The 22,782-nt window shown below is 49.7% G+C and overlaps 8 protein-coding genes across 8 annotated transcripts; 4 read left to right on the forward strand and 4 right to left on the reverse strand.

Moving 5' to 3' along the window:
• The first annotated feature begins 55 nt into the window (after positions 1-55).
• Positions 56-2,837, forward strand: GGI43DRAFT_394129 (ligand-effect modulator 3 family). Its single transcript, XM_083204735.1, has 7 exons — positions 56-261; positions 336-619; positions 691-727; positions 794-890; positions 959-1,745; positions 1,822-1,984; positions 2,046-2,837. The coding sequence occupies exons 2-7, from the start codon at positions 520-522 to the stop codon at positions 2,149-2,151; spliced, it is 1,290 nt and encodes a 429-aa protein (XP_083065221.1). The 5' UTR covers positions 56-261; positions 336-519; the 3' UTR covers positions 2,152-2,837.
• Positions 2,838-2,876: 39 nt separating this feature from the next.
• On the reverse strand, positions 2,877-7,332 carry GGI43DRAFT_394133 (chromatin-remodeling protein SPT16). The gene is made up of 5 exons (XM_083204736.1): positions 6,465-7,332; positions 6,311-6,395; positions 6,130-6,251; positions 4,428-6,033; positions 2,877-4,368 (listed from the first exon to the last, which is right to left on the reverse strand). The coding sequence occupies exons 1-5, from the start codon at positions 6,639-6,641 to the stop codon at positions 3,254-3,256; spliced, it is 3,105 nt and encodes a 1,034-aa protein (XP_083065222.1). The 5' UTR covers positions 6,642-7,332; the 3' UTR covers positions 2,877-3,253.
• Positions 7,333-8,325: 993 nt separating this feature from the next.
• On the forward strand, positions 8,326-10,708 carry GGI43DRAFT_420491 (uncharacterized protein; the record flags this gene model as incomplete). Its single annotated transcript, XM_083207823.1, has 3 exons — positions 8,326-8,469; positions 8,553-10,294; positions 10,597-10,708. The coding sequence occupies 3 exons, from the start codon at positions 8,326-8,328 to the stop codon at positions 10,706-10,708; spliced, it is 1,998 nt and encodes a 665-aa protein (XP_083065223.1).
• Positions 10,709-11,593: 885 nt separating this feature from the next.
• On the reverse strand, positions 11,594-13,114 carry GGI43DRAFT_379763 (amphiphysin; the record flags this gene model as incomplete). Its single annotated transcript, XM_083202889.1, has 3 exons — positions 11,594-11,616; positions 11,692-12,922; positions 13,079-13,114. The coding sequence occupies 3 exons, from the start codon at positions 13,112-13,114 to the stop codon at positions 11,594-11,596; spliced, it is 1,290 nt and encodes a 429-aa protein (XP_083065224.1).
• A 522-nt stretch (positions 13,115-13,636) lies between these two features.
• GGI43DRAFT_162094 (Cnl2/NKP2 family protein-domain-containing protein) lies at positions 13,637-14,846 on the forward strand. The gene is made up of 2 exons (XM_083199564.1): positions 13,637-14,276; positions 14,407-14,846. Exons 1-2 carry the CDS (start codon positions 13,977-13,979, stop codon positions 14,665-14,667), a joined length of 561 nt encoding a protein of 186 aa, XP_083065225.1. The 5' UTR covers positions 13,637-13,976; the 3' UTR covers positions 14,668-14,846.
• Positions 14,847-14,894: 48 nt separating this feature from the next.
• Positions 14,895-15,814, reverse strand: GGI43DRAFT_379765 (uncharacterized protein; the record flags this gene model as incomplete). The annotated part of the gene is made up of 3 exons (XM_083202890.1): positions 14,895-14,964; positions 15,029-15,443; positions 15,514-15,814. The coding sequence occupies 3 exons, from the start codon at positions 15,812-15,814 to the stop codon at positions 14,895-14,897; spliced, it is 786 nt and encodes a 261-aa protein (XP_083065226.1).
• Positions 15,815-16,314: 500 nt separating this feature from the next.
• Positions 16,315-18,901, forward strand: GGI43DRAFT_162081 (CENP-Q, a CENPA-CAD centromere complex subunit-domain-containing protein). The gene is made up of 3 exons (XM_083199563.1): positions 16,315-16,668; positions 16,749-18,284; positions 18,367-18,901. The coding sequence occupies exons 1-3, from the start codon at positions 16,666-16,668 to the stop codon at positions 18,550-18,552; spliced, it is 1,725 nt and encodes a 574-aa protein (XP_083065227.1). The 5' UTR covers positions 16,315-16,665; the 3' UTR covers positions 18,553-18,901.
• Positions 18,857-21,178, reverse strand: GGI43DRAFT_394142 (uncharacterized protein). Its single transcript, XM_083204737.1, has one exon. It carries the CDS (start codon positions 20,445-20,447, stop codon positions 19,251-19,253), a length of 1,197 nt encoding a protein of 398 aa, XP_083065228.1. The 5' UTR covers positions 20,448-21,178; the 3' UTR covers positions 18,857-19,250.
• Positions 21,179-22,782: the final 1,604 nt, after the last annotated feature.

Below are 22,782 nucleotides of genomic sequence, written 5' to 3' on the forward strand. Positions count from 1 at the left end.
CATGGACATTTCATTATCCAAGTACGTAGTAAGCCACTTGATGTTATTGTGAGTGGATTAATCGGCTAGAACTAGTAATTTGTCGTCCAGCTAACAATGCTAACCATAAATCATAGCTTATAACCCATGTAGAAAAAACCGTTTCATGGTTCACCCAATGTCGTAATCACAAAATCACATGCTCTCAAAGACTCTTCAAGACAATCGTCAATGATTCCACGCATCGACAAAAATGCCTACCCTAGATAGGTGCTGTACATAGTAAGCGGGCGTTTTCCTTGATCTTTTTTTATCAACGCATGGAAAGCTCGGATCTCCTGCTGACGAAGCACTAGCACCGCCACACAGCTTGGCAGAACTCGTAATGCCACACCAGCCACACAGCCATGAACGCTCTCCAGCGTCTCTGTCTCGAGGACAATCAAACCCCTTGGAACGTCAACACCAACAATCAACATTCTGTAACCGCCGGCCTCCCTTCGACCTACGCGCATTGCTGTGCCTGTCGAAGCCACCGACATGTCCGACACACCGCGCGGAGTCGGTCATACCGACTCCATAGACTCTCACGATTCGGCCCCGAACAAGCCGGACAAGAAGAAGAGCCGTCGTCCTGCGAGTGAGTGCCTGAGCGACCGTCTGGACGTGCAGCCGGAGGAAGCTGGATCGCTGACGATGAGTTTATTACAGACACGGCCTTTAGACAGCAGCGACTCAAGGCCTGGCAGTAGGTTTTCCTCGCTGATTGAAGCGGCGCAAAGACGAACCTGGGCGATGCTGACACTTTGCGCAGGCCAATTCTTACCCCGAAGACAGTCCTGCCTCTCTTCTTCGTCATCGGAATCCTCTTCGCCCCTATCGGAGGCTTGCTACTATATGCCAGCACTCAGGTGCGCACAAACATTTCGCCCTACTCCGATATTGAATATGCGGTGCTGACGGCTTTGTTGTCATTTAGGTCAAAGAGATCCGTCTAGACTACAGCCGCTGCTCGCTCGATGCTCCAAACTTCGACGACGGCAATGGGTTCGCCTCTATGCCAAGCAGTGATGTACACTCTGCATTCAAAACCTCCAACACCTCGGTCGATGCGCAGTGGGCCGTCCAGTCCGGCGTCAACATCACAGTCAACACCAACGTCCAAGTCAAAGGCAACCGATGCTATCTGAGATTCACCATCCCCGAGAGCATGAGCCCGCCGGTCCTGTTCTACTACCAGCTCACCAACTTTTACCAGAACCACCGTCGTTATGCCGATTCGTTTGACCAAACTCAGCTCTCGGGAACCGCCAGGTCGTATGGCGACATCCACGGTTCCAAGTGTACCCCTCTGTACGGTGACACCGTCGACGGTGTCAAGAAGCCCTACTACCCGTGCGGACTTATCGCAAACTCCATGTTCAACGACACCTTTACCAGCCCCGAGCTCCTGAACCCTCCCGGAGGCAAGGGCAATCAGACAGAGACGTACTTTATGGAGAACAACACCAACATCGCCTGGAGCAGTGACAAGGACCTGTATAACCCGACCAGTTACAAGCCCAGCGATGTTCTGCCGCCCCCCAATTGGCGCGAGCGCTACCCCAACAACTACACTGACGAGAACCCTCCACCTGACCTGAAGAACTGGCAGGCATTCCAGGTCTGGATGCGCACTGCTGGTCTGCCTACTTTCAGCAAGCTCTACCAGCGAAACGACACACAGGCGTTGGCTCCAGGACGCTACCAAATCATGATTGAGGACTGTATGTCATACAAGGCGGCTACAAAGCGGCTTACTTTAGAATGTTTTCACACAGCGTGCTAATGTTTGATTTATAGTCTTCCCCACCACTGAGTACAGAGGCACCAAGTCCATCATTATCACCACTCGTACCGTTGTAGGTGGCAGGAACAACTTCCTCGGCATCGCCTACATCGTCGTTGCTGGACTTTGCATTGTCCTTGGTGTCATCTTCCTCGCTTCTCATCTCATTAAGCCCAGGTAAGTCCATTCCACAGCGCCAATTCAAAGCCACCCCCTTAACTAACACCTCACTCTCCAGAAAACTTGGTGACCACACCTATCTGTCATGGAACAATGTCCCTACAGCCAAGCCTGGCGCCGGCGCTGCCATGGCCTCCGGCCGCGAGATTCGTCCCGACGCTTAGGCAACTCGCGACGGATCCCGCGCCGCGCTTCACATGGCCCCGATGTCTTCTGGTGGCGGTAGCTCCAATTCTCGGATTTTTTTAACGCCCGTGAGCCCGAGGTTTCGTAATAAATTATATGGCCGCTTGAATCAAAGGAGTATCCGGAAAGGGTAATGTGCGGCAGCAAAGAGTAAAGATAAAACAGCACACCCCCTTCTTTTTTTACTCTTATTGCATTTTGTATGGATGTAATGCATTGTTTCTCCACCGTGCGTTCGCCGGTTTTTTTGTTTACTCTTTTTTACTGGTTCTTTGTTCCATCTTTCTCTCCTTTTTTTTATGGGCAGTTTAAGGCAGGTTGAACTTCTTTGACTTGTAACCGTTTTTTTTTTTTACAATGTCATCCACGTTCTTTACTTGACCAAAGAGAAATATGGGAAATGAGGTGGACGTTTTTATTGTCGTAGATGGCAAACAAAAAAAGTTCTTGCGAGAAAGGGGAAAATGGTCTCTAGACCTTTTTACTGCCTCTCGATGAACTTGCTCAGGAGAAGGTCTTTTTTTACTCGATAACCTGTCGGAGTTGGGGAGTTGGAACCGTTTTTGCCAACTTTGTTTGTATCTCCCCCCTATCCTCCTCATTTGAGAAAGGGGGGGGGGGAGTAAGCTTTTGATAGAAAATGGTAGCAATGTTGTCTTTGTAACCATGTCAGCATGTCAAGCTTGAAAGGCCCCTCTCTTTTGATAAATCAAATAATGTTGTCTGCATATTGCACCGCATAACCAGCTGTATTCAATTGCCAATCGTAAGAATCTCTCTCCTTTTGTATTCAGAACTTCTCAACCTACACTAAGCCTGCTGGGCCAATAAATCATAATACGCCGCCTCGACCCAAGATTTTCATTTTTCTTTTTTTAAAGAAAAGCAGTAAAGTAACAAAGCCAAAAAGTAATGGCTATTACTCAGTCGCAAAAGCAAGCACTGGTAATTTTTTTTTCGGTAATACGAGCTCCAATATTTAAAACACTTTGCCCAAAGAAAAAGCCCTATTCACCCCCTTATTAAACGTTTCGGCTACGAGCCATGTTATCTGATTGGTATCCCCCGTTATCCGTTCGTTCATCGCTTGCGAGACTTCTTGCCACCGCGACCACCTTCGTCATCGTTCAAGTTACTTTCGCGGTCGCGCTTGCTGGCCTTCCGCTCCAGCTCATCCCAATCCTCACCCTCGTCATCACTGTCAATATCGGCCTCTTCATCGTCATCATCACTAGCGTTGCTACCGAAGTCGGAGTCCTCTTCACTGGACTCTGATACCTCATCCATCTCATCATCATCCATCTCGAAAGCAGATTCTTCATCGGACTCATCCTCGCCGCCAGAATCATCCGAGTCAGCCTGCAGGAACGACCAACCGCCATCAACGAAGAACTGGTGGGTATCTTGGTTGACAGTCTTCATAATGGTCGGCCAGTTGAGGTTAAGGGGACCCTCCGTATAGGCAATGTCGGAAGAATCCAAGAAATCCTTGACCTGGTCAAGGAATTCGACAGGAATAGTGTTTATGTGATACGGGGCACGCGTGAAGTCTTTGAAAACAAACACCATGTCAAAGTTCTTTAAACCGAACTGGACACGTTCCAGGTGGGCGACTTCAATGTCTTCAATCGTGATAACCATGAATGGTGGTTCCACAACTTGGATCAGGCAGTCTGTGGTTGGTTGGATGAAAACGTTACTGCGGAAGGGTACACCGTTGAATCCGAGGTCTCGGATGGGCATATCAACCTCAATGTTCTCGCTACGGCCGGCCTCAGCAATCTTCTGGGCAAAGCCCTGGAACAGCCTATCCAGTTCGGCACGACGGCGTCGCTCTTCTTGTTCGGCCTCAAACTCGTCTTCGTCTCCATAGCGGTACTTTCGTTTTCTGTTTCCAGTCTCATCAAATTGAATGTCAGTCGCTTCACGGTAAAATTGCACGTCCTTCGTCTTCTTCTTGTTGCCCACGATGATAGGGTCTTTTAGATGAATGTGGATAATGACAATCAACTCATGCTGACAAGGTTGGAAGAAGAGGTGCTTGACATTTGAGAAGAGAATGTCCACGCGATGCTGAGCGTTAAGCGGGGACTGGTATCGGATACCATTCTGATGTATCTCAACCTTTCCAGGCACTCTTTTGCCCTCCATAGCAGGTCGGATATATACGTTATCCAAAACAGCCGGGCGACGATCTTGATAGTAGTTAGTATCATCCATGCTGAAATATTCGTTAAGCTGAATCTGGACTTACTTCTGATTTCCGCCAACTTGTCCTGTTCCACGACATCTTCCATATCTTTCTTCTCCTGCTCCTTCTTCACTACGTCGCGCTTCAGGTTCGAGATCTGAGTAGCTATCTCACTGTATCTATCTCCGTCGAGCGAACGGAATGTCAAGCTACGGACGAAGTGAGCAGATGCGTCTTCAAAAGGCTGGTCGTCTTTTCTGCCAACACCTTGGCCGGGAGACAGGAAGTTGATTCGCAGAAATGCGAATTCTCCCTCATCGCTCTTGCTAGCATTCTTGATAGTGTTGATATGAAATGGAACAGGTCGTCCCATGATGGGAAGGACAACGGTGCTATTCTTTGAGTCGACAACAATCTCAAGATTCTTGATCTTCAATGGGAACTGATTATCCCGCTTGTATGATTCAAAACGCTTGAACTTTTTGATCTCTCCTCCATTTTGACCGCTGGTAGATTCGGAAAATCTAGCCAGGCCCTCCTTTTGCTTCTTGGAAGCAAGCTCCTTCTGATGCTCCCGACGCTTCTTGTCTGCATCATCGTCCGTTTGTGTGGTACGCTCAGAACGGAGTCGGGTGCTGGTGATATTCTTTGTTGCAACAGCACCGACTCTTGAGTCTCTCTTCTCCTTCTTTGGCGCGGGCTCTGCCTCCTCATCATCTTTAAAGAAGAATGAGTTGGCATCAGCGCTTGTCGGCGCCTCGGATGTGAAGACCACAGGCTCTCCGGATGTCACTCGAATGGTATCGGTGAGGACAAGTGAGTAAGTTTTGCTGTTCTTGTCCTGGGGCTGGGGATTATCAATGTCCTGGAAGCCAGTGTTGATGATCAAAGTCATTCCGTCCTTGAGAACTCGCTGGTTCTTGGCATTTAGTGTGAGAGTGGGATCCCTGTTTTCAAGTCCAACTCCCCAGCCAACGTTCTTTAGGAAATGCTTTTCCATTTCCGGCTTCTTGCTCTTGATGACAGCCAGTGCCTTTGCGTAGACATCCTTTGCCGCCATGCCATCGCGAATTTCCTTGATGATGGTGTTGTGTACCATATAAAGGAGCTTGTAGTTGCTTTCCTGAGATTTGTTGGGATCTACCAGGTAGGTACGTGCAATCGTTGAGCAGTATGACTTGTATCGCAGACCCAGAGCAGCAATGATGATACCAGCATGCAGGTTCTCATCATTGGGATCAGCGGCAAATCGTAGGTCGTACTTGCCGCCGCTCTGAATCGATGGTCCCAAAATCCAATCTAGCTGAGAGGGATCGAGATCTGAGGGCAGCTTGCCTTTGCTAGGAAGCTCGACAGTCTTCCAAAAACCATTATCATCGAGCTTTTTGTCGACTTTATCCGCCAGAACAGAGTGCTTGACTTTCTTCTCGGCATCAAGGATATTGGACATTTCGTCGAGGAAATAGGGAGTCATGAGGGCCACGCAAGCTTTGGAGGCAGTTCGCATCGCTCGTAATTCGCTTTCGTCCTTGATAGAGAAGGCATGGGTGGACAAGGCGGTGGAAATGTCGACTTCCTCGATATCTTTGCACTGTTCGCTGAACACCTTCTTCCACTCGTCGACGAACGGTCCCTTGGACGTATCTTTGGAGATGATTCCGACTTTCTTCTGTAGTAACAATTTAGTTAGTCTCCAGCTGCCAAAACTTCGCCCCCAAAAGGACGACTATGCAGATGTTCAAAGTAGGGATCTAAGATAACTTACCCCCGCTTCCTTGATCTTGTCTGCTACAGTGACAAACAGCTTCTCATTTTCGGCTGCATCTTTGCCTCGCACGAGTACCTCAATGGGGAAACGCCCGCCCTTGAGCTGGTCGAGATGTTTGGCTGCCTAAGCCGTTAGTATCTGGATGATCATGGTGTAGGTTGGCTGGTGATTCACGCACCCTTCTTCGCAGTGGTGAGGATATAGAGGGTGTCGACAGTGAACAGCATCAGCGTCGTCGGAAACTCGTATCCCAAAAGCCAAAACTGAGAGCACCTGGTTATTAGCTTTCATAGTCCAATTGTAGCAATCTCGATGCGCAGATTAGCACTTACGTGCACGGCGTTGTTCTTGTGGAATTCGGGAACCTCCTCGACCTTGCCCATCATGATAACGAAGGACGAGACTCCACCAAAGAGGCCATCTTTGGAGCGGAGATCATTCTTCCAGGCAGTGATGAAGTGCGAGAGGCGCTCCTGGAAGAGCTTGCTATCGATCTTGATCTCCGCCATTGTGATTAATAGATGAGCATTTGGCAGGAGAGGGAGCTATTGCATGAACCACGGGCACTACGCGAAGGAAAAGTGAAGTCGCGTAAAGGACCCGAAGCTCCAGAAACGATCACGTGATCAAATCGCGTCTGCGCGCTACCAGTAGTAGTAGGTACTCTAGTACTAGGCGCTCATGGAGCTGCATACAGGTACGCAGTTTCAGGCTTGTGACATACTGTAGGTACCTGGCAGTAGTAAATCATTGTATAAGATTTTGACGTGCAACTATGCGTCTGCATTTTCATTTATCCCTACTAACTTGGGCATTATCTAAATGTATGCGACCGCTCTGAAGTATTGTCGGTTCTGCCTAAATAAGGTACGCATACTTAACAGGTCATAGGCGAGGTACCTACCTAGTGCTGGTTAGACATCAAGTGCCTAGAAAGAGGCTCATTGTCTCTCATTACCTGCATTTGCCTCTGCCTTCCAATCTAGTATATACCTAGGCTAGATGATATAATAGTAGGAGTAGGACTTTCTACTAGCAGCAGTAGCAGCATAAAATACTTATATAAGCTGATGAGAGATATCATCAATGCTTACATGTACCCCTCCCTCGAGTGGCATATGCCTCGCTAATGAGTCAAGGGTGTCATCGCTCTATTATACGAGCGCCTTCAGGTTAGCGGCACTAGAGCCTCCATACACAGTATCTATACAGGTATTAAAAAACCGGTGTAGTGCGCTTGCACATTTGGAGCATATTACAAACCTACCTACATATATAGTAAATGCGGCTCTGCGGGTTCCGCACTTCTAATAGGACGAATGCATTCCATCCACGAGATTTATACCAGACCATTCTCGCCCTAGCTGTTTTAAATCCTAGTAAAAACCATTGAAAACTACTACTAATACTTTACGTCCAAGCTTAACGAGATCGCACTAAGCATCTCACGTCTTGAACGAAGCTGAAATGGAGGCCCCAAGCCCTCAGCCGCCTGGGATGGACAAGAATGTGCTCTGTGCTCGCTCCTCTCAGCCGCCATAGCCACATCATGATTTCCCTCAGCGATTTTAGTATTGATTTAGCCTCGTTCCTCCTCGGCACATTTATTTATGATTCAGTCTACGGGATAATACGCCACCCTCCACAGAGAACAAGCGACCGCTAGACTTAAGGCAGGGGTGTATGTTTGGAGAATGTCCCTTATCCCTGTTATAATGCGGCTCTCGAGATCGATGTAACCACCAAGCCTTAGGCCCGCCTGTTGTCCACATGAGGCTCTTGTTTCTGTGTTCCCATAGTCCCCTACATAAGGGCCTTTCTCACAGAACCTATACTTACCGACGATTCAGCAGCAAGCTCACGAATGGGATTTTAACACGACCTCATATATACGTGTATACCAAATAAATCAAGGGGCGCTGTCTAATGGCCAGTGACTGAGCCAGCGCTCACCTCTTGAGGCTCTTGGGAAAGACTTAGGGAACAACCGGAAGGAATGTCAAAATTGTACACACAGTATATGAGACACGACGGGAAAACGGGCCGGGACACCGCTGGGGAGGAGACAGGTATATGCTACCCTTGGCTATAACTGTAAGCGAGGGAGCACCCCTCGCCAGATTCCTTCTCACCACGCTTCTCCTACCATCCGTTCATCTGGGCCATTTTGTCTTTTTTACATAGACCGCAGCCATGGGTCTCTGCCAGGTACCTTCTGAAATCCTTCGGCTCATCATCGACAATCTAGATCCAGATGATTTGCTTCAGCTGGCTTCAACTAGCCGCCATTTCAAGCATATTATCCATGATAAGTTCATCTCCCGAAAGGCTCTGGAGGTTAGTTATCATGGCATCTTCTCAACCTCGCTCAATTTTTCTGCCTTCATACCAAGCTGGATTTGTACTAACATTATCTGGAGAATGTTCCATTTTCTTTGGACTATGAAGAAGGCCGCAAGACGGGAGATTACGACCAAGCACTGAGAAAGCGTGTCAAGCGACGCAACGCTCTTCGTATGGCAAAGCCGTTTCATATTTTGGAAGTCTCCAGTGAAGCTATTCATTTTACTTATACCAATGGCGCTCTATGTTATACTACGAAGCAAACTTCACCTGGTCACGAGCATGAACTGCGGGTTTTGCTTCTTCAAGGCTCTCCTGTCCAGGAAATTAATATCAGCGTTCTTCGGCTGATACGCGATTCCGATATTACTGATTTTGATGAAAATCGACCCTACCAATTTAAACCACTGTATCACGCAGATGGCATTGTTTCATGTTTATTTGAACAAAGAAAACCCCCATCTCGTGGCCGCTGGTTGATTATATATAACATTGAAAAAGGAAAGATACTTCAATCTAAGCCTTTGCGCTCAACTGCGAATATTTTTGTCCGCAACAACAGTCGATATCTTTACTACGGTACAAAGTCGGAACCATTTGACGGCCAGCGACGGTGGGTGCTCCATGGATTCTCGCTAGAAAGCTTGGAATGGCTGCCTCGGAGAATTATACTCTGGGATTTGGCTGGTTCTGAGATTGGGTCGACAGTATGCTTTGAGATTTTTGACGACCATCTGTATGGCGTTTCTAGTCAAGAGCTGACGGAATTGGAGGATACTGAATGGGCCGCACCGGGGCACCCGCTGAATTCATTTTATTATGCCTTTCGGTTCCGTTTAGGAGACCATTCTACGATCGAAATCTTACCAAGATCTGCCTTATGGCGAAGGGGTGCAACTGATGGACCAATCGACGATCGCTGGAATCATCTTCAGCTGGGACAGGACGAAAAGTCTGGCCAAGTGTCCATTTTTGAAACCCGAAAGGAATGGCTCTGTTCGTGGAGCCGACGTAGCTGTTATGGCAAACAGCTCCTTTTCCCCTCTAAATCTCACAGTGGAGGCTCAAAAGACGACCAGTGTTACGAAAATTGGGACGATACGGCCCATCATGAAGCGAGCCCAGAAGGCATAGTTCATCGAGGCGATAACGGCTTCTCCTCTTTGACTTTTGATCTCCGCAATTCTCCTGTCCGTTCTTACAATCCCAGCTGCCAAGCATTTGTGGACATTGTCAGTACTACCACAACTTCGAGTCCAGCTACCAAACGCTTACGACTACGGGTGAGGAGACGGCTGGGCCCTGCCTCGGAATCGGACCGTTATGCATCATCACCGAACGACACTACCGACCCTGCGAATACTTTGGATGATGAGGAAGTTAGCTTTTGGCCCGCGGATCAGGGGGACAAGCCACCGGATGGGTCCCCGGACCCCCCTCTCGAGCACTATATTGACGGACTCCTTAACCCCCAGGCGTATTTCGATGAAGTCGACTGGGCAATGGATGAGAGGGTGTTGGTCTATTCTCCCAAAACTCTTAATCAGGTTGGCGAGCCACGATCAATCATCCTCATTTCTTTCGATCCCGCCCTACACTTTGAAGGGCTGGGTTGTTGGGACGAAGACTTGATGTCACCGCGTTTGATCGGTAGCCGCTCTGGCAAATCGGATATTTACGCGGAATGTATTAAAAATACCGCCATGATAAATCCGGAATCGACGACATACAGAACTCCAAGGGTCCGTGGTCTGGATCTATCGCATACTATTCAATCCGAGGACTCTACCCGAAAGAGGAAGAGGAGGCTCTCCACCACGTTACCGAACGGTCACCGGCCATTTCATACCGAAACAAATGCGACCCGAACACTTCAGATGACTTGAAATTCACGAGCCCAAAATGAGCTATCATTATGTGCCCTGCGTAACACGGGTGCAAAGTTGGCAGTACATCAAGCGGCTCTTTTCGTTGTTTGTTTTGCCACAGTTGGCATATTTCACCCTTCAAGCCTGTTGATAAGGACACATGGCAGAGCCACTCTTGCGGCATTTCCCTCATGCATGAGAAACAATTGGCTTAGATTAAGCAGAAGATATATTAATTTTCAAAGTTACACAGAAAACGCACTATTTTCGCCTTATTCTATACCCAATCGGATATCATTGGATTGCATAGCGTTATTGTTATGCGCGGCTTCCAATGCGGCTACACATGGGAAACAAACAAATAAGTCAGCCAACCAAAAACAAGTATAAAACATAAAAAAATATGAAGACTCGTCGCTGCTACTGGATAGCCTTTCTATGTCAGCAGTCATCTATCCGGAACGTTTTTTTGTCCTATCATGGCTCATCATGGCTCACCATTTCATTATACGTCACTACTACTAATGCACGATGCATTACTATAGGCACTCTTTTCATTTGTCGACATCTCAAGTAAATTATCACATGCTCAGCGGCTACATGAAGCGCATGCAAGTACTATCTATGCTTTGCGTTGTTGTCTCCAACGTGGCCGATTTGGGTCACTTGTCTATACCATTGGTCTAATATGGATATTACTGTACATAATAATACTGGATACTTCAATTCTTAATCTATTTGGTAGTTTAATAATAAGAGCTGAAGTGTTGCTTATTGCATGGCGTGTCACCTTTCCATTCGTACAACTGTCAATCCCGTTAATACCCGTTGGAGCTGAATGGCAGCCTCCCTTTTTTGGTCCGTGATGCAACTGACGTGAGATACTGTATTGTGCAACTCCAAGAGCCTCAAGTGCGTCATACGATGATGAAGTGTTGTCTCAGATGATGATATATCACAAAGCACTGACTAGTGCTAGACTAATATCTGCTAAACAGCATGGAAATCGTGAATCGTCATCGTGGGATTTCACCGCTTTATTTTCGCTTTAATCCTGATTATCGAAGTACACTATAGATGTATGTAGGCTAACCTATTGATTCCCCGGTATGCTCTAATAAAGCTAAGAAAAAAAAAGACTAAAATTGGTCAAAAGATTCTTCTACTTCTTCATTGTCTCACCCTCCTACCCGCTCCTTACGCCCATCAGCTAATACCAATTACCCCCTTCTTCAGCTTTTGTTCTTTTTCTAATGCAGTTGAACGTAATTTCCTGGTAAAAAAGAAAGTTCGTTAGGCTCTAATGATACCGATGATCATAATATTCTCAAGAGAAGATAGAACATACCTGGAAACTGTCCCTGCTTTCCGTTTAATCTTCCTGTCCACCACTCATTCTCGTTCTTAGTTCTCTGCACAATCTCAATGACATCGCCCGCCTGGAAGCTCAAATCGCCGTCTGCTTGCGCCGCATAGTCGTACAGTGCTGTCACCGTCTCAGCTGGTGGGGCGCCGCTGAGACGACCCGGCTTGGGCTTTGGTGGTGGCGGAGGCTTCGCCTTGGAAGCAACAAGTGCTCCGAGATTTGCTCCACCAGGCTTTGTAGCCGAGCTATATGGCGGCGGTGCCGCTTCACCTGAGTCTTCTGTCTGTGTCTGGAAACTGCCAAACTTGGGGCTCGTCTTTTCTGGCGTCACAGAACCTGCGGTGAGCAATCCCTGAGGCTTGCTGGCCTCGATGGTGGGGCGAGCACCATGCTTGGGGGGTGGCCGTCGCTGTCCGGTCGTCTTGAATTTGACGATAGATAGGGCTTCAGCTTGCTCCTGGGCATCTCCTCGCTTCTCCTCGAAGGCTTCTTCAATATCCCTGGTCAGATCAAAGTATCCAATATCGCATCGCTGCATCCGCTCATGCAGTGTATAGAAAATGTTGAGCTGCATGTAGTAGAAAGACTGGAAGAGCGGCTTGATGAACTCTTGCTCCAGCAAGAAGAGTTTAGGTAGCTCCTCTTTCAGCAGGTTGTTGTAGTATTCAAAATCTTGCGTGGCTTGCTCGGTTTCGCCCTCGGCCTTCCACATTGCCTTTTCATCTTTTGCGGAGCGTTCCTTCTTATCCTGCAGCTTTTTGAGAGTAGCACGGTGTCGATCGTAGTCGAGTTGCTTATGATCTCGCTTCAATGCAGTCTTCCGAATGACCTTGATGACATCTAGCAGCTCGTTGGCAGGCCGGATGACCCTGGTCTCTATCGTTTCCAACTCTGGCGCCAGCGTCTCCTGCAGCTCCTGAACCACGGCCTCGTACTCTTCACAAGCCGCGATACCCTCTGGGTTGCCTTCGGGCCTTATGGAGTCGGGATCGGACACACGTCCGGAGATGGGTTTATAAACTTCGGTCATTGCTTTACTAAATTCAATCTGGTGGGACAGCATGCCATTGATGGCCTCGAAGTATTTCTTGGACTCATCGTGGAGCTTCTTTGTCTCCTTTTCCAGCTCCTGGAAGCGTCGCTCGGCGTCGATGTATACTGCGTCTTTCGTGTGCTCGCCGATGTTGAACTTTGACTTGAAAGTTTGCGGCGCCTAAATTGCAAGCCCAAGTTAGCCACTGCATCGCATCGCAGCCGCATCGCCCGCAGAGGTTTTTTTTTCATGATGCTTCTCCCAGCTTCGGAGGGGCGGCTTCCTGCTGCGGCCGCATGAGGTGAGGGGCAGGGGGAAACCAGAAGAAATATTTACCCTGATAATGCTCTTTTGGAAGCCTTTGAAACTCATGGTGACGAGGACTCTGCGGAATATGCGTATGATGGAGAGAGAAGAGAAGCCCAAGTTCTGGAGGCGAAGTAAACCAAAGTCCGCGCGCAAAAGCACCGGTGATCCGGGAGACGGACAGGTGCCCTCGCAAGCTGGAAGTCAGCGGCCAAAGTCTAAGTTAATGTGTGCAGGCGGACAGTGACGACTTTGCAGTGGCTGTGTCGGCGCGGTAGTGGCCTCGAGCATGTGGCGCAGCGGAAACTCCGGGTCGCAGAGCCCTTTTGACGCCGGATTTGGCCACTAAGCTGCCAAGCTGGGTTCCTGGTCTGGGCGCCTCCGCGCTCCGTCAGATGACGTTTTAGCTCTGGTTGTTAGTAAGAGCTGGGTACCTAGGTAGGCAGCGTAGGTAGGTAGCTTGGCAGGTAATATTAGAGATCAATGATGATTAGGTAGTAGCTCACTGCAATCCCAGCGCTGCACGTTTAGCGCCCCAAGCGAAGGGCGGAAAAGCAGGGAATAGAAAAATCGTTGAGCTCATTGGAGTAACATTATACACGTCCAAAATCCGCAATTGGCTAATATGCTATTGCTTGTATGCGCTTATTCCATTTGCGGTCTTCCGCCTGGCGCCGCTTTAGACTAACAGGTCTCCGAAGCCCTGCCAAACGATAGTACCAGTTGACGTGTACCGTACATACGTGTATTGACAGCCTCTTGCTCACGTAAACGCGTCAAGGCGTCTCAAACATCTCTACAGCGACACTCAACTGATAAACCACCACCACCTTGGAAACCCCATATTCAACACAGTTTAGAATCAGTCTTATTCCAAATCAATCAATCCAGGCTTCACTACTAAATTCATCATCAATAACCGCCCGTGATGGCCCCGCCCACAGAATCTGATATCCTCACAAACTACCTCCTCCAGCCAGCCCCCCTGCCTTCCATAACTACTTTTAACCAATTCGCGCTTCTATTTCCTCGGGCACTGCACAACTCGCCTCAGCTACGGTCTCTCTACCGCGACCTACAGGCCCAGCGCAATGCGGTGGTTGACGCCGTTGCCGCGAGCATACAGGATGAGGTGAAGCGCGGGGCGGCTATGAGAAAAGAGGTTTTGCGGCAGAAGAGGGAAGCAGAGAGAGATGATATGGACGGTGAGGTTGAGATGGAGAGAGCAGTAAGTCTCATTTTTATACATTTCTTATTCCTTTCTCTTCTTTTCTTTGCAGCCAGCAGGAAGGGAAATATAAAGCTGCATTGTCACTTCATACACTGTCACTGAGGGTTTTATACTGACGAGAGAGCAGCTGTTTGGCCACGATTCTGGAGTAAAAAGGGCCACACACAGCCTAAACTCTGTGATACCAGAACTTGAAGGTGCAGTTGGTACCCTTGAAGCAGAAATCAAGAGGCTCGAAGAAGAAGAGGCCGCCCTCCAGGAATCTATTCAGCAGACCATTGGCGGCTTGAGCGATCTCCGTTATGGCAAACTATCCAACAGTAATCTTCGTGATGAGATCATTGATGGCTTAAAGTCACTCCAAGAAACATGCGAGAGCAAGTCATGATTAAAAAATTGGATTTTTCCCATTTTTTTCCCGTCATAAAGCTACGTATCTCATCATACCCAAAAATCCTTAACCAACAGCCCTCATGTTGGTATCATTCATAAAAGACAAGCCTCCAGAGATTTACTCCCTTTTTCATGATATACATCATTTCATCCAGTCATCTATGGCTCGATATTATAATCCTGCCAAAGACAAATCATATAGACTTTTTATATGCCGCTTGATTACTTTCGCTGGGCGGCAGCGGGGGCTCCTTGGCCGGGCTGTCGGCCACCTGGCTGCATACGGTTGCCCCTAGATTGGCATTATTAGCTATTGCTACGCGAGAATAGCTGGTAGAATGGGTATTCAAACTCACATAAAGCTTCGGCTGGCGAAAGAAATGATCAACATGAAGGCCCAGTTGGGAAGAAGGCCGAAAAACCACAGGACGTAGCCAAAAGGAGTGGCCAAGCCAAGCTCAACGGCCTTGCCGTTAAAGGGGTGGAACCAAGAATCGACAAGAGTAAAGCTATCCTTGTTTCCGGACTCGTGCAGCTTGACAATGTCGTCAGAGGTGACGGTGGTAAGGTTCAATCTAGTCTTATAGATGTCGATGGGGGCTGGCTCGGGAAGCATCTCGATAGCCCAGATGTTGCCGGGGTTGGCAGACCAAGCGTTGCAAAGGATGGGCTGGCTGTCACAGTTGACAAGGCCCATATGGGGAGTGTTTGGGAGCTCCGCAAACTTGGCCGCCGTCTCGTTGAAGGCAGCCTCAATTCGGCCACAGTGGCCTAGAGCAGGCAGAGTTAGCCATGCAATTTTTATATCAATTAAGACAGGTTGATCCATTGAAGAACTTACCGAAGCATGTCTTGTTACCGCCGCTGAACAAAACATACCACTCCTCAGGCGTCTTTGAGCCGGGTGTCACAGGCTCGTAGAGCGTCTCCTTCCAGTTATCCAGGCTCAGGACAGACAGCTTCATAGGGCCCGTCTTGGCCTCGTGAGCGCCAGCAGCATCATATGTGCCGGGAAGCGGGAGCTTGGAGCTGACTTGTCCCAGAATCTGCTGGAATTGGGCCACGTACTGATCCAGAGGATTCTCTTGGGCGGCGGCGAGAGCGGGCAGAGCCGCGACAAGAGTGGCTGCGGAGAAGCGCATAGTGAAGCTTACTGTTGGGTGATGCGGGGGAGACGTGAAAACCGACGCGATTAAGCCCAGGATACAGAAGACGGAAGAGAGAGATGGCAGTTGTAAGAATGGAAGAAGAGAAAAGAAAAGAAAAGACAGCTGGGCTACGGAATGCTAATCTAATCTAGAGTAAAGTTTGGAGAAATGTGCCGCTAGCTGCTGCCGAAGACCCTGGATACTCGAGTGCTCGGGTTCCTCTTCTTGATTTGTTGAGCTCACGGTGGGCTTCTGATGGTCAACAAAGCTGAGTCGTCAGTTGGCGGAGGCCTGGACGGGTCTGCGTTAGCGTAGAGCAGCAAAGGATCGCCGAGCTTTTGGTTTTTATCATGTGTTACGCGCACCATTTGGATGGATGAGCAGATGTAATGCAAAGCAGAGGACTTGATTGGCCAAATGAAGAATGTCAATGGCTAATTTGTGGTCTACCATATTAATATATCTACACACATTTATCTATCTATTTATCTGTCTTACTAAATCATGTGTGTAGCAGCGTTGATGGATCAGTAGATGTGCCGCTCCATCGTGCGATGAAAAAAGACAGTCGCGGGGTTGCAAGCCGCTTAAAGCCGCTAAATTCTAGAAGGCCTCGGTGCACGAGCCCCCGCTGGAGAAAAGTGCGTCATTGGGCGGCCGTTTAGATGTCTGGCAGGCCCAAGTTTCAATTAGAGTTGGCGAGGGCTGCAGAAAGTGTGGACTCGATGCACTGCGCGATGCAGGAAACGGTAGTTTGAACAGCATCTCATCTGTCTTGCCCGCCTGACTTTGGAGGCTTCATTCGATTCAATTCAATTCTTTCGGCGAGGGCATTATTTTTTATTATGGTATTACTTATTTCGTCCTTCTGTGGCATTTGCCATCACCAGAGCCAAAGTTGCTAATTTAGTGATTTTTATCTACACAGGCGCCCGAAGCATCAAATCCAAAGCGCAAACGCGGTCGGCCATCCAACGCGTCCAAGCTCGAAATTAACGCGTCGCAAGAGCGCAACGATGCAGCCGAAGCGTATGAAACCGATGCGCCGGACCAGATGCGCCAGAAGAAGCGCGGTAGGCCGAGGAAAAGCACAGGCTCGCCTGATGAGGAGCCCAGCCCAGCGCCAGAGAGTTCCAAACCTGCGAAGAAGAGAGGTCGACCATCGATGGGAAATAAAGCGAGGGACCTAGGTGAAGACCAAGATGAATTGACGCCGACTCAGCAAAAGCGAAAACGAGGACGCCCGTCGCTGAAGGGCCGAGGGCACGAAGAGGAAGATATACTGCAGCAGAGTGACGAAGAAACCGAATCGCCGCCCAGTCGACAAGGGACCAGAAGAGGCAGAAACCACGCTGACCAAGAGTCGGAAGAAGATCAGCTACAGAATGACACCCCAGTACCGGCTAAACGAAAAAGAGGCCGTCCCTCTCTGCAGGCTCGGAGAGATGAAGAAGAGGGGACTCCAGAACAAGGCCCGACGAAGGGGAAGAAACAGGGAGAGCAGCGAAAACGGGGGCGCCCATCACTACGAGATATAGACGCCCCAAATGCGATCCAACGCAAACCTAGCGCCAAAGGAAAGGCGGCAATAGACAGTCCGTCGAATGCGGCATCAGGCAAACGCCGAGGCCGTCCTCCCGGAAGCACGAGAGCCTCAGCCGGGGCAGCAGCGGAGGATTCCCCACGTCCCACTTCAAGAAGATCCCCTGAGGCTGAAGCCGAGGCAGCAAGAGATGCGCCTGTGCCAAAGAAAAAGAAGCGCCAATCTCATCAAGATGCCGATGCCGACGACGATGACGATTCCCCCCCCTCGCCGTCCAAGCCTTACCTCCATGTCTCGCCTCACGTCCACCGAATCCGCCACTCCACCATTGAATCTAAATGGACCCCCTTACCAGATTCTACCATCTCGGCCGCCTCCTCGATGCTTCTCGTTGCTCACCGTCCTGTCCTCCAACGCCTCTCCGGCAGCGAGCAGCGTCACGCTCACACCTCAGCCGCACTCCGTCTCGTTTCTCACCGCATCACCCGCAAACTCGCAAAGGGCATACCCTTTCCTCCAGCAAGCATGCCTCCCGCCCGGGTGCCTCGTGGTGGCCGACAAGTCGGCGCCGCCTCAGCTGCTGCTACTGTGACAGACGGGCGTGCCATCGAATTGGACTTTGAGAGCGTTCTTGACGCAAAGCAGGCCCTGGAACGGCAGCTGGACCCGGCGCTTCACGCTGTCGAGCTGCTGACTCGTGAGAAAGAGAAGTTGGAGAAAGAGCTGGAGCAAGACTATGAAGCGCTACGGAATTTGGAATCGAGCGCAAAGGCTCAGGGGAGAGAGTATCGCGGCATGCTGAAAAAAGCACATGTCTTGGCGCCCACCCCCGAGACAGTTCATGAACGGTGGAAGCAAAGAGCCGAGCAAGACATCTCTTTCAATCACTCTAACAACTCTGTCTTGGGGGGCCTCTTTAGTGTAAGTTTTTTTTGTCATATTCCCTCTCTCACCTACATGATTGTTTCATGACGATCGCTGACCAGGGAATTCGGTATTATAGGACCTTGAAGACCCAGAGCTTAAATCTTTAGCTCTCCAGCTCAGTGACCACATGGAAAGCATCAAGAACAACCTCCAGCAAACCGACGGCATCGTCCCACAGCTGGCCCGAAGTAAGGCTGCTTTGCAAGATGTCTTGTTTAAACAGCTGGGCCAAGACCAGTATGAGCGCGTAGTGCTTGGGTGAAAAAGACGACGGATGAAGCAGCAAAAATTGAAAGGAAAAGAAAATTATTCTCCGTGTTGGAGAGAATTATTTGTTTTATTTAATGGCGGAGACAGGAGTTTGTTATCTCTTACAGGCTGGGCAAAGCATGCGTTGACTTTTCTAGGTTTTCAACGAGGATACCAAGCTGGCTTGTGTTACATAAGTATATCCATATTATCATGATTGAACGAACGGCGTATATATATATGTTAAGATAGGGTACAATTTACTTCAATAGTATTAACAAGGATTGGCATACTTTTTATTCACTATGACATCACATTCACGCAAGGCCAGAAAGTTGGTTATAAGCGTCACAAATCGTTCAATTCAGAAGGATGAGATTGCTCTCAAGTCATTTCTGACAGCCGTCTCAGACAGCCAATATAATAAACATATACACACACGAATGTTAAGTCTTTCAAAAATAAGTAACAAAGTAAGTACAAATCATCTGCCTCGCCCGGATATATAAAATATCCATCCAAAAAATCCATAAAAATCCAAAAACACGTCTATCATGCAATGGCGTAGATGAGATTCCTCATCTGCGCCGTGATGTGATATGCGTCTTTCCTTGATCGAATCCCGTAAAACCGTATCCTTTTCCCCTCGTTTGTTTTTACAATACTCTTACAAGGCTTTTATTTCCTATGAGAAAGGGGTAAAGTAACCCTTTATCGGCGGAGCTTGGCAAAGCCGGAAGAGGAAGGCTGGGCAGCGCCGCTGGTGGCAGCAGTGCCGTTGTTGATGGGGAAAGGCTGGACGGTGACGGTGGAGCGGACGGTGGTGGTGATGTCAGTAGGGCAAGGAGTGGTGGTGGTGGCGGCAGCGTTGCCAGCACCGTTACCAGCACCAGCACCGTTGTTGGAGCCGGAGCCGTTGTTGGAACCAGAGCCGTTGTTGGAACCGGAGCCGTTGTTGGAGCCAGAGCTGCCGGAGCCGTTGGAAGCCTGGCCGGTGACGGCGGAGGCAGCAGAAGCGCCACAAGAGCTGGGAACAACGGTGACGAAGACGGTGGAGGCAGGGACGGTGACGGTCTCCTTGGCGACGGTGACGGTGACGGTGGGAGCACCAGCGCAGTTACCAGAGCCGTTGCCAGAGCCGGAGCCACCGTTGGCGGGAGATCCAGAGCCGTTGCCGGAGCCGGAACCACCGTTGGCGGGAGATCCAGAGCCAGAGCCAGAGCCAGAGTTGCCGTTGGCGGGAGGAGCGTTGCCACCAGTGCTGGAGCCAGAGCTGCCACCGCTGGTCTGGACGGGCTGGCGGGTGCTGGTGATGGTGATGGTCTCACGGGTGGTGGCCTGAATAGTGGTGGTCAGGACGGAGGCAGTGGCGCCCTTGCCAACGGTCATGGTCAGGGTCTTGTCAGTAACGACATCGGAGAAGGTGACCTTGGCACCACCATTTCCACCGTTACCACCGTTACCGCCAGCGGGCTTGCCGCCAGCAGGAGAGCCGCCAGCCTGGGCCGGGGTGGTCTGGGCAGGGGGAGCACCGGTGATGGTGGATCCAGTGATGAGGCCGGAGGAGTGGGCAGCCTGGAGAGAAGAGGAGATGCTGGAGGCCTGCTCAATGGGGCAGACAGTGGTGGCCAGCACGATGGTGTCGGTAACAACGACGGTGGTTCTGGCGGACTCGGGCAGGCTGCCAATAGCAGTTGCGTTGGTGCGAGCCGGGCAGTTGGTGACGGTGGGAGCACAGCTGATGACGGTGTGGACCGAGGTAGCGAAGACGGTCAGCGTGGTGGGAGCAGCGTTGTTGTCAACGGCAGAGGTGATGGTTCCGTTGGCCCTGGGGAAGTGCAGGTGGCGGATGGGCGAGCTGGCAGAGGCCAGGCCGGCGAGGAGGGTAGCAGCAACAACAGACTTCATTTTGAAAGACTTGGTGGTGATGATGTTTTGTTTTTTTTTTAGTTGTTTTTTTGCTTCTTGCTCGGATAGAGACTGTAGGCGAAAATCAATTCCGCGTATATATGTAAATGAGTGCTGGTGTAAGTCGACGTCAAGCCGAACTTGTTAAAAAGACTGGCTTTTTGTTAAGGAGTGAACGTTAGCTGTCAAACAGACGAGCTGCAAAAAAATGCAAAGAGACAGAGCAAGATTTTTATTTGGTGACTAAAGAGAAAAGAAGAAGCAAGAAGAGAGGGAAAAGATCGAGTCAGGATCGGATGGTTATCGAGCCTTTTTGTCGGTGGAGAGCGCGGCACGGCCTCAAGCAAACATCATGAACATAAACGCCCCCTTCGAAAAAGGACCCATCCGCGGCCCCAGCTCGCCAGCAAACAGCATCAATTGATTTGCTGGGGGGTCTGATTCCCTCACATCCCCCCCTCACTGCTTTTGCTTTGCTACCATGTAAACCGCCCAGGAGAGGACCCCCTTGATGGAGTCGCAAGAGTTGGATGGATGTCACCGACTGGCGGTTCCGAGTTCTGGCGCTAAAAGGCCGCTAAGGTTTGGCCGAAGACGTGTTAGTGCCAGGGGCCGACGCAGGTACGCACAGCTTGCTTCAGGGTTCCTGAGACGAGCCAGGAGCCAATCAGTCGGCCATCACCAGAAAGAGGCGCTTTTTCTTCTTCTTTTGTTTCCGAGCTGTTTTGCTCATGTTTGTACTGTATCTTGTATGCTTACTTGGTGCCTGGCTAAGCCAGCTCGGGCATCTTCCTTTGATAGCCGCACGCTCTGCTCAGCCTTCATGTTTGCTCTTTCAGAGTGGCTGTAAATCGACTCAGCCTGCTCAAACTCCATGAATTCAAATCTCGTAGCCCCCCATTCGGCCTCTTCCCGAACAGGACATATGTCGACCAACTTGACAAGCACCCTTAACCGATGGAACACTGCAGGACTCTAGAAAAAGCAAGGAAATAAGAAAAACCAAGATGCAATAACAAATAAAGTGCCAAGACTAATGCTCAAACCCCCGTCTCGAATCAAATTCCAGCCGCAAGCCCTTCCTATTGGCTCGAGCTCGACTTCAAGGGCGGCCGCCGTAACCAAAACAGCCAGCAGGGCCCTTAATTTTCGAAGAGCCCCAGCCAACGTGCAATACTATGCGCGGCCTCACAAGTACAAGCACAATGCGTTGATTTCTGCTTCTGATTCCCCTCTTCGATTCTCATTTCCAAGCTTCTTCTTATTAATTTATATTGCATCAGTACCAGCGGCTGCACAACTACCCAATTTTATTTATTTCATCTCCTCATTTCCTTTAATCTTGCCTAGACTTCGCACGCTTGATAACAGTATTTTGCTCTTGTTAATTCGCTCAACTACGCCGTTGGTTTTGTATACATGACCTGATCTCAGCTATTTGCCCGTGCGAATACGCGCGTGGGCCAAGCATCATCATGTTTTGTTCTCGCCTGATACAATCGCCCCCTTGGATTGGATTGGGCAAAACCCCCGCAAGTCAAGACACCCCTCCGAACCCCTGCAGCCTGCCGTCTCTTTGTGAAACGACCAGCTGCTGGCTGGGCTTGTTTTGGCTCGCCACCGAGAAACAGCCTCAGCCTGTGTCTGTTACGCAGTAGCACACAATCGTTAATAGTTGCGAGTTACTCCATATATTCGCTAGATACTGGCTTCCTAGTATTACTCCAGACGTTGCGCCGCATCAGCCGCACCGTCGAGATCCGAACCGCTTTTCTCCGCAGGATTTGCGCTGTGCAGCGTCTGTGTCACTCGTGTTACTCCGTCATCTATTATTAACGAGATTTCCCCTCCGCTGCTCTCTTCCTGTATACGGTATTTTTGCAAGGGTAGGCCCCGTCAACCTTATTCTCAAGAATCCGTTTGAGATAAGAGAAAACGAGAAACACAAGAGGCCCCTGCGTCAACTCCCTTGCTTCCAGCATTCTGTTAGCCATCATACTGCTGGCCAATACACATACAGGATTCACTCCAGTCGCGCGTTAAGGAAAATTTTTGCTTTTTTTGCTTTAGTTGATTTTTTTTCTTACTCTATCTTCCCTCTTTTGCCATCGTGCACACGCTATCATGAGAGAAAAAAAAAATGACAGCGCTTTTGCTTACTTATTAGTCGGCATGTCACGGCGCGCCGTAGTGGGGAGCCTCCGAGTCAGCCACGGCCTCCAAGAGTGCGAATCACGGTGCCACGGTGACGACTCTAGCACCCGAATGCTTGGCGGTGCCTAAAAGTAATATCCCGCGTAAACCATCTTCGGCTGACCGGCCTGGCCGCCCTGTA

The sequence above is a fragment of the Trichoderma evansii genome, assembly GCF_050947405.1.
Source record: "Trichoderma evansii strain SZMC 28006 chromosome Unknown GGI43scaffold_2, whole genome shotgun sequence".
NCBI classification, from domain to species: domain Eukaryota; kingdom Fungi; phylum Ascomycota; class Sordariomycetes; order Hypocreales; family Hypocreaceae; genus Trichoderma; species Trichoderma evansii.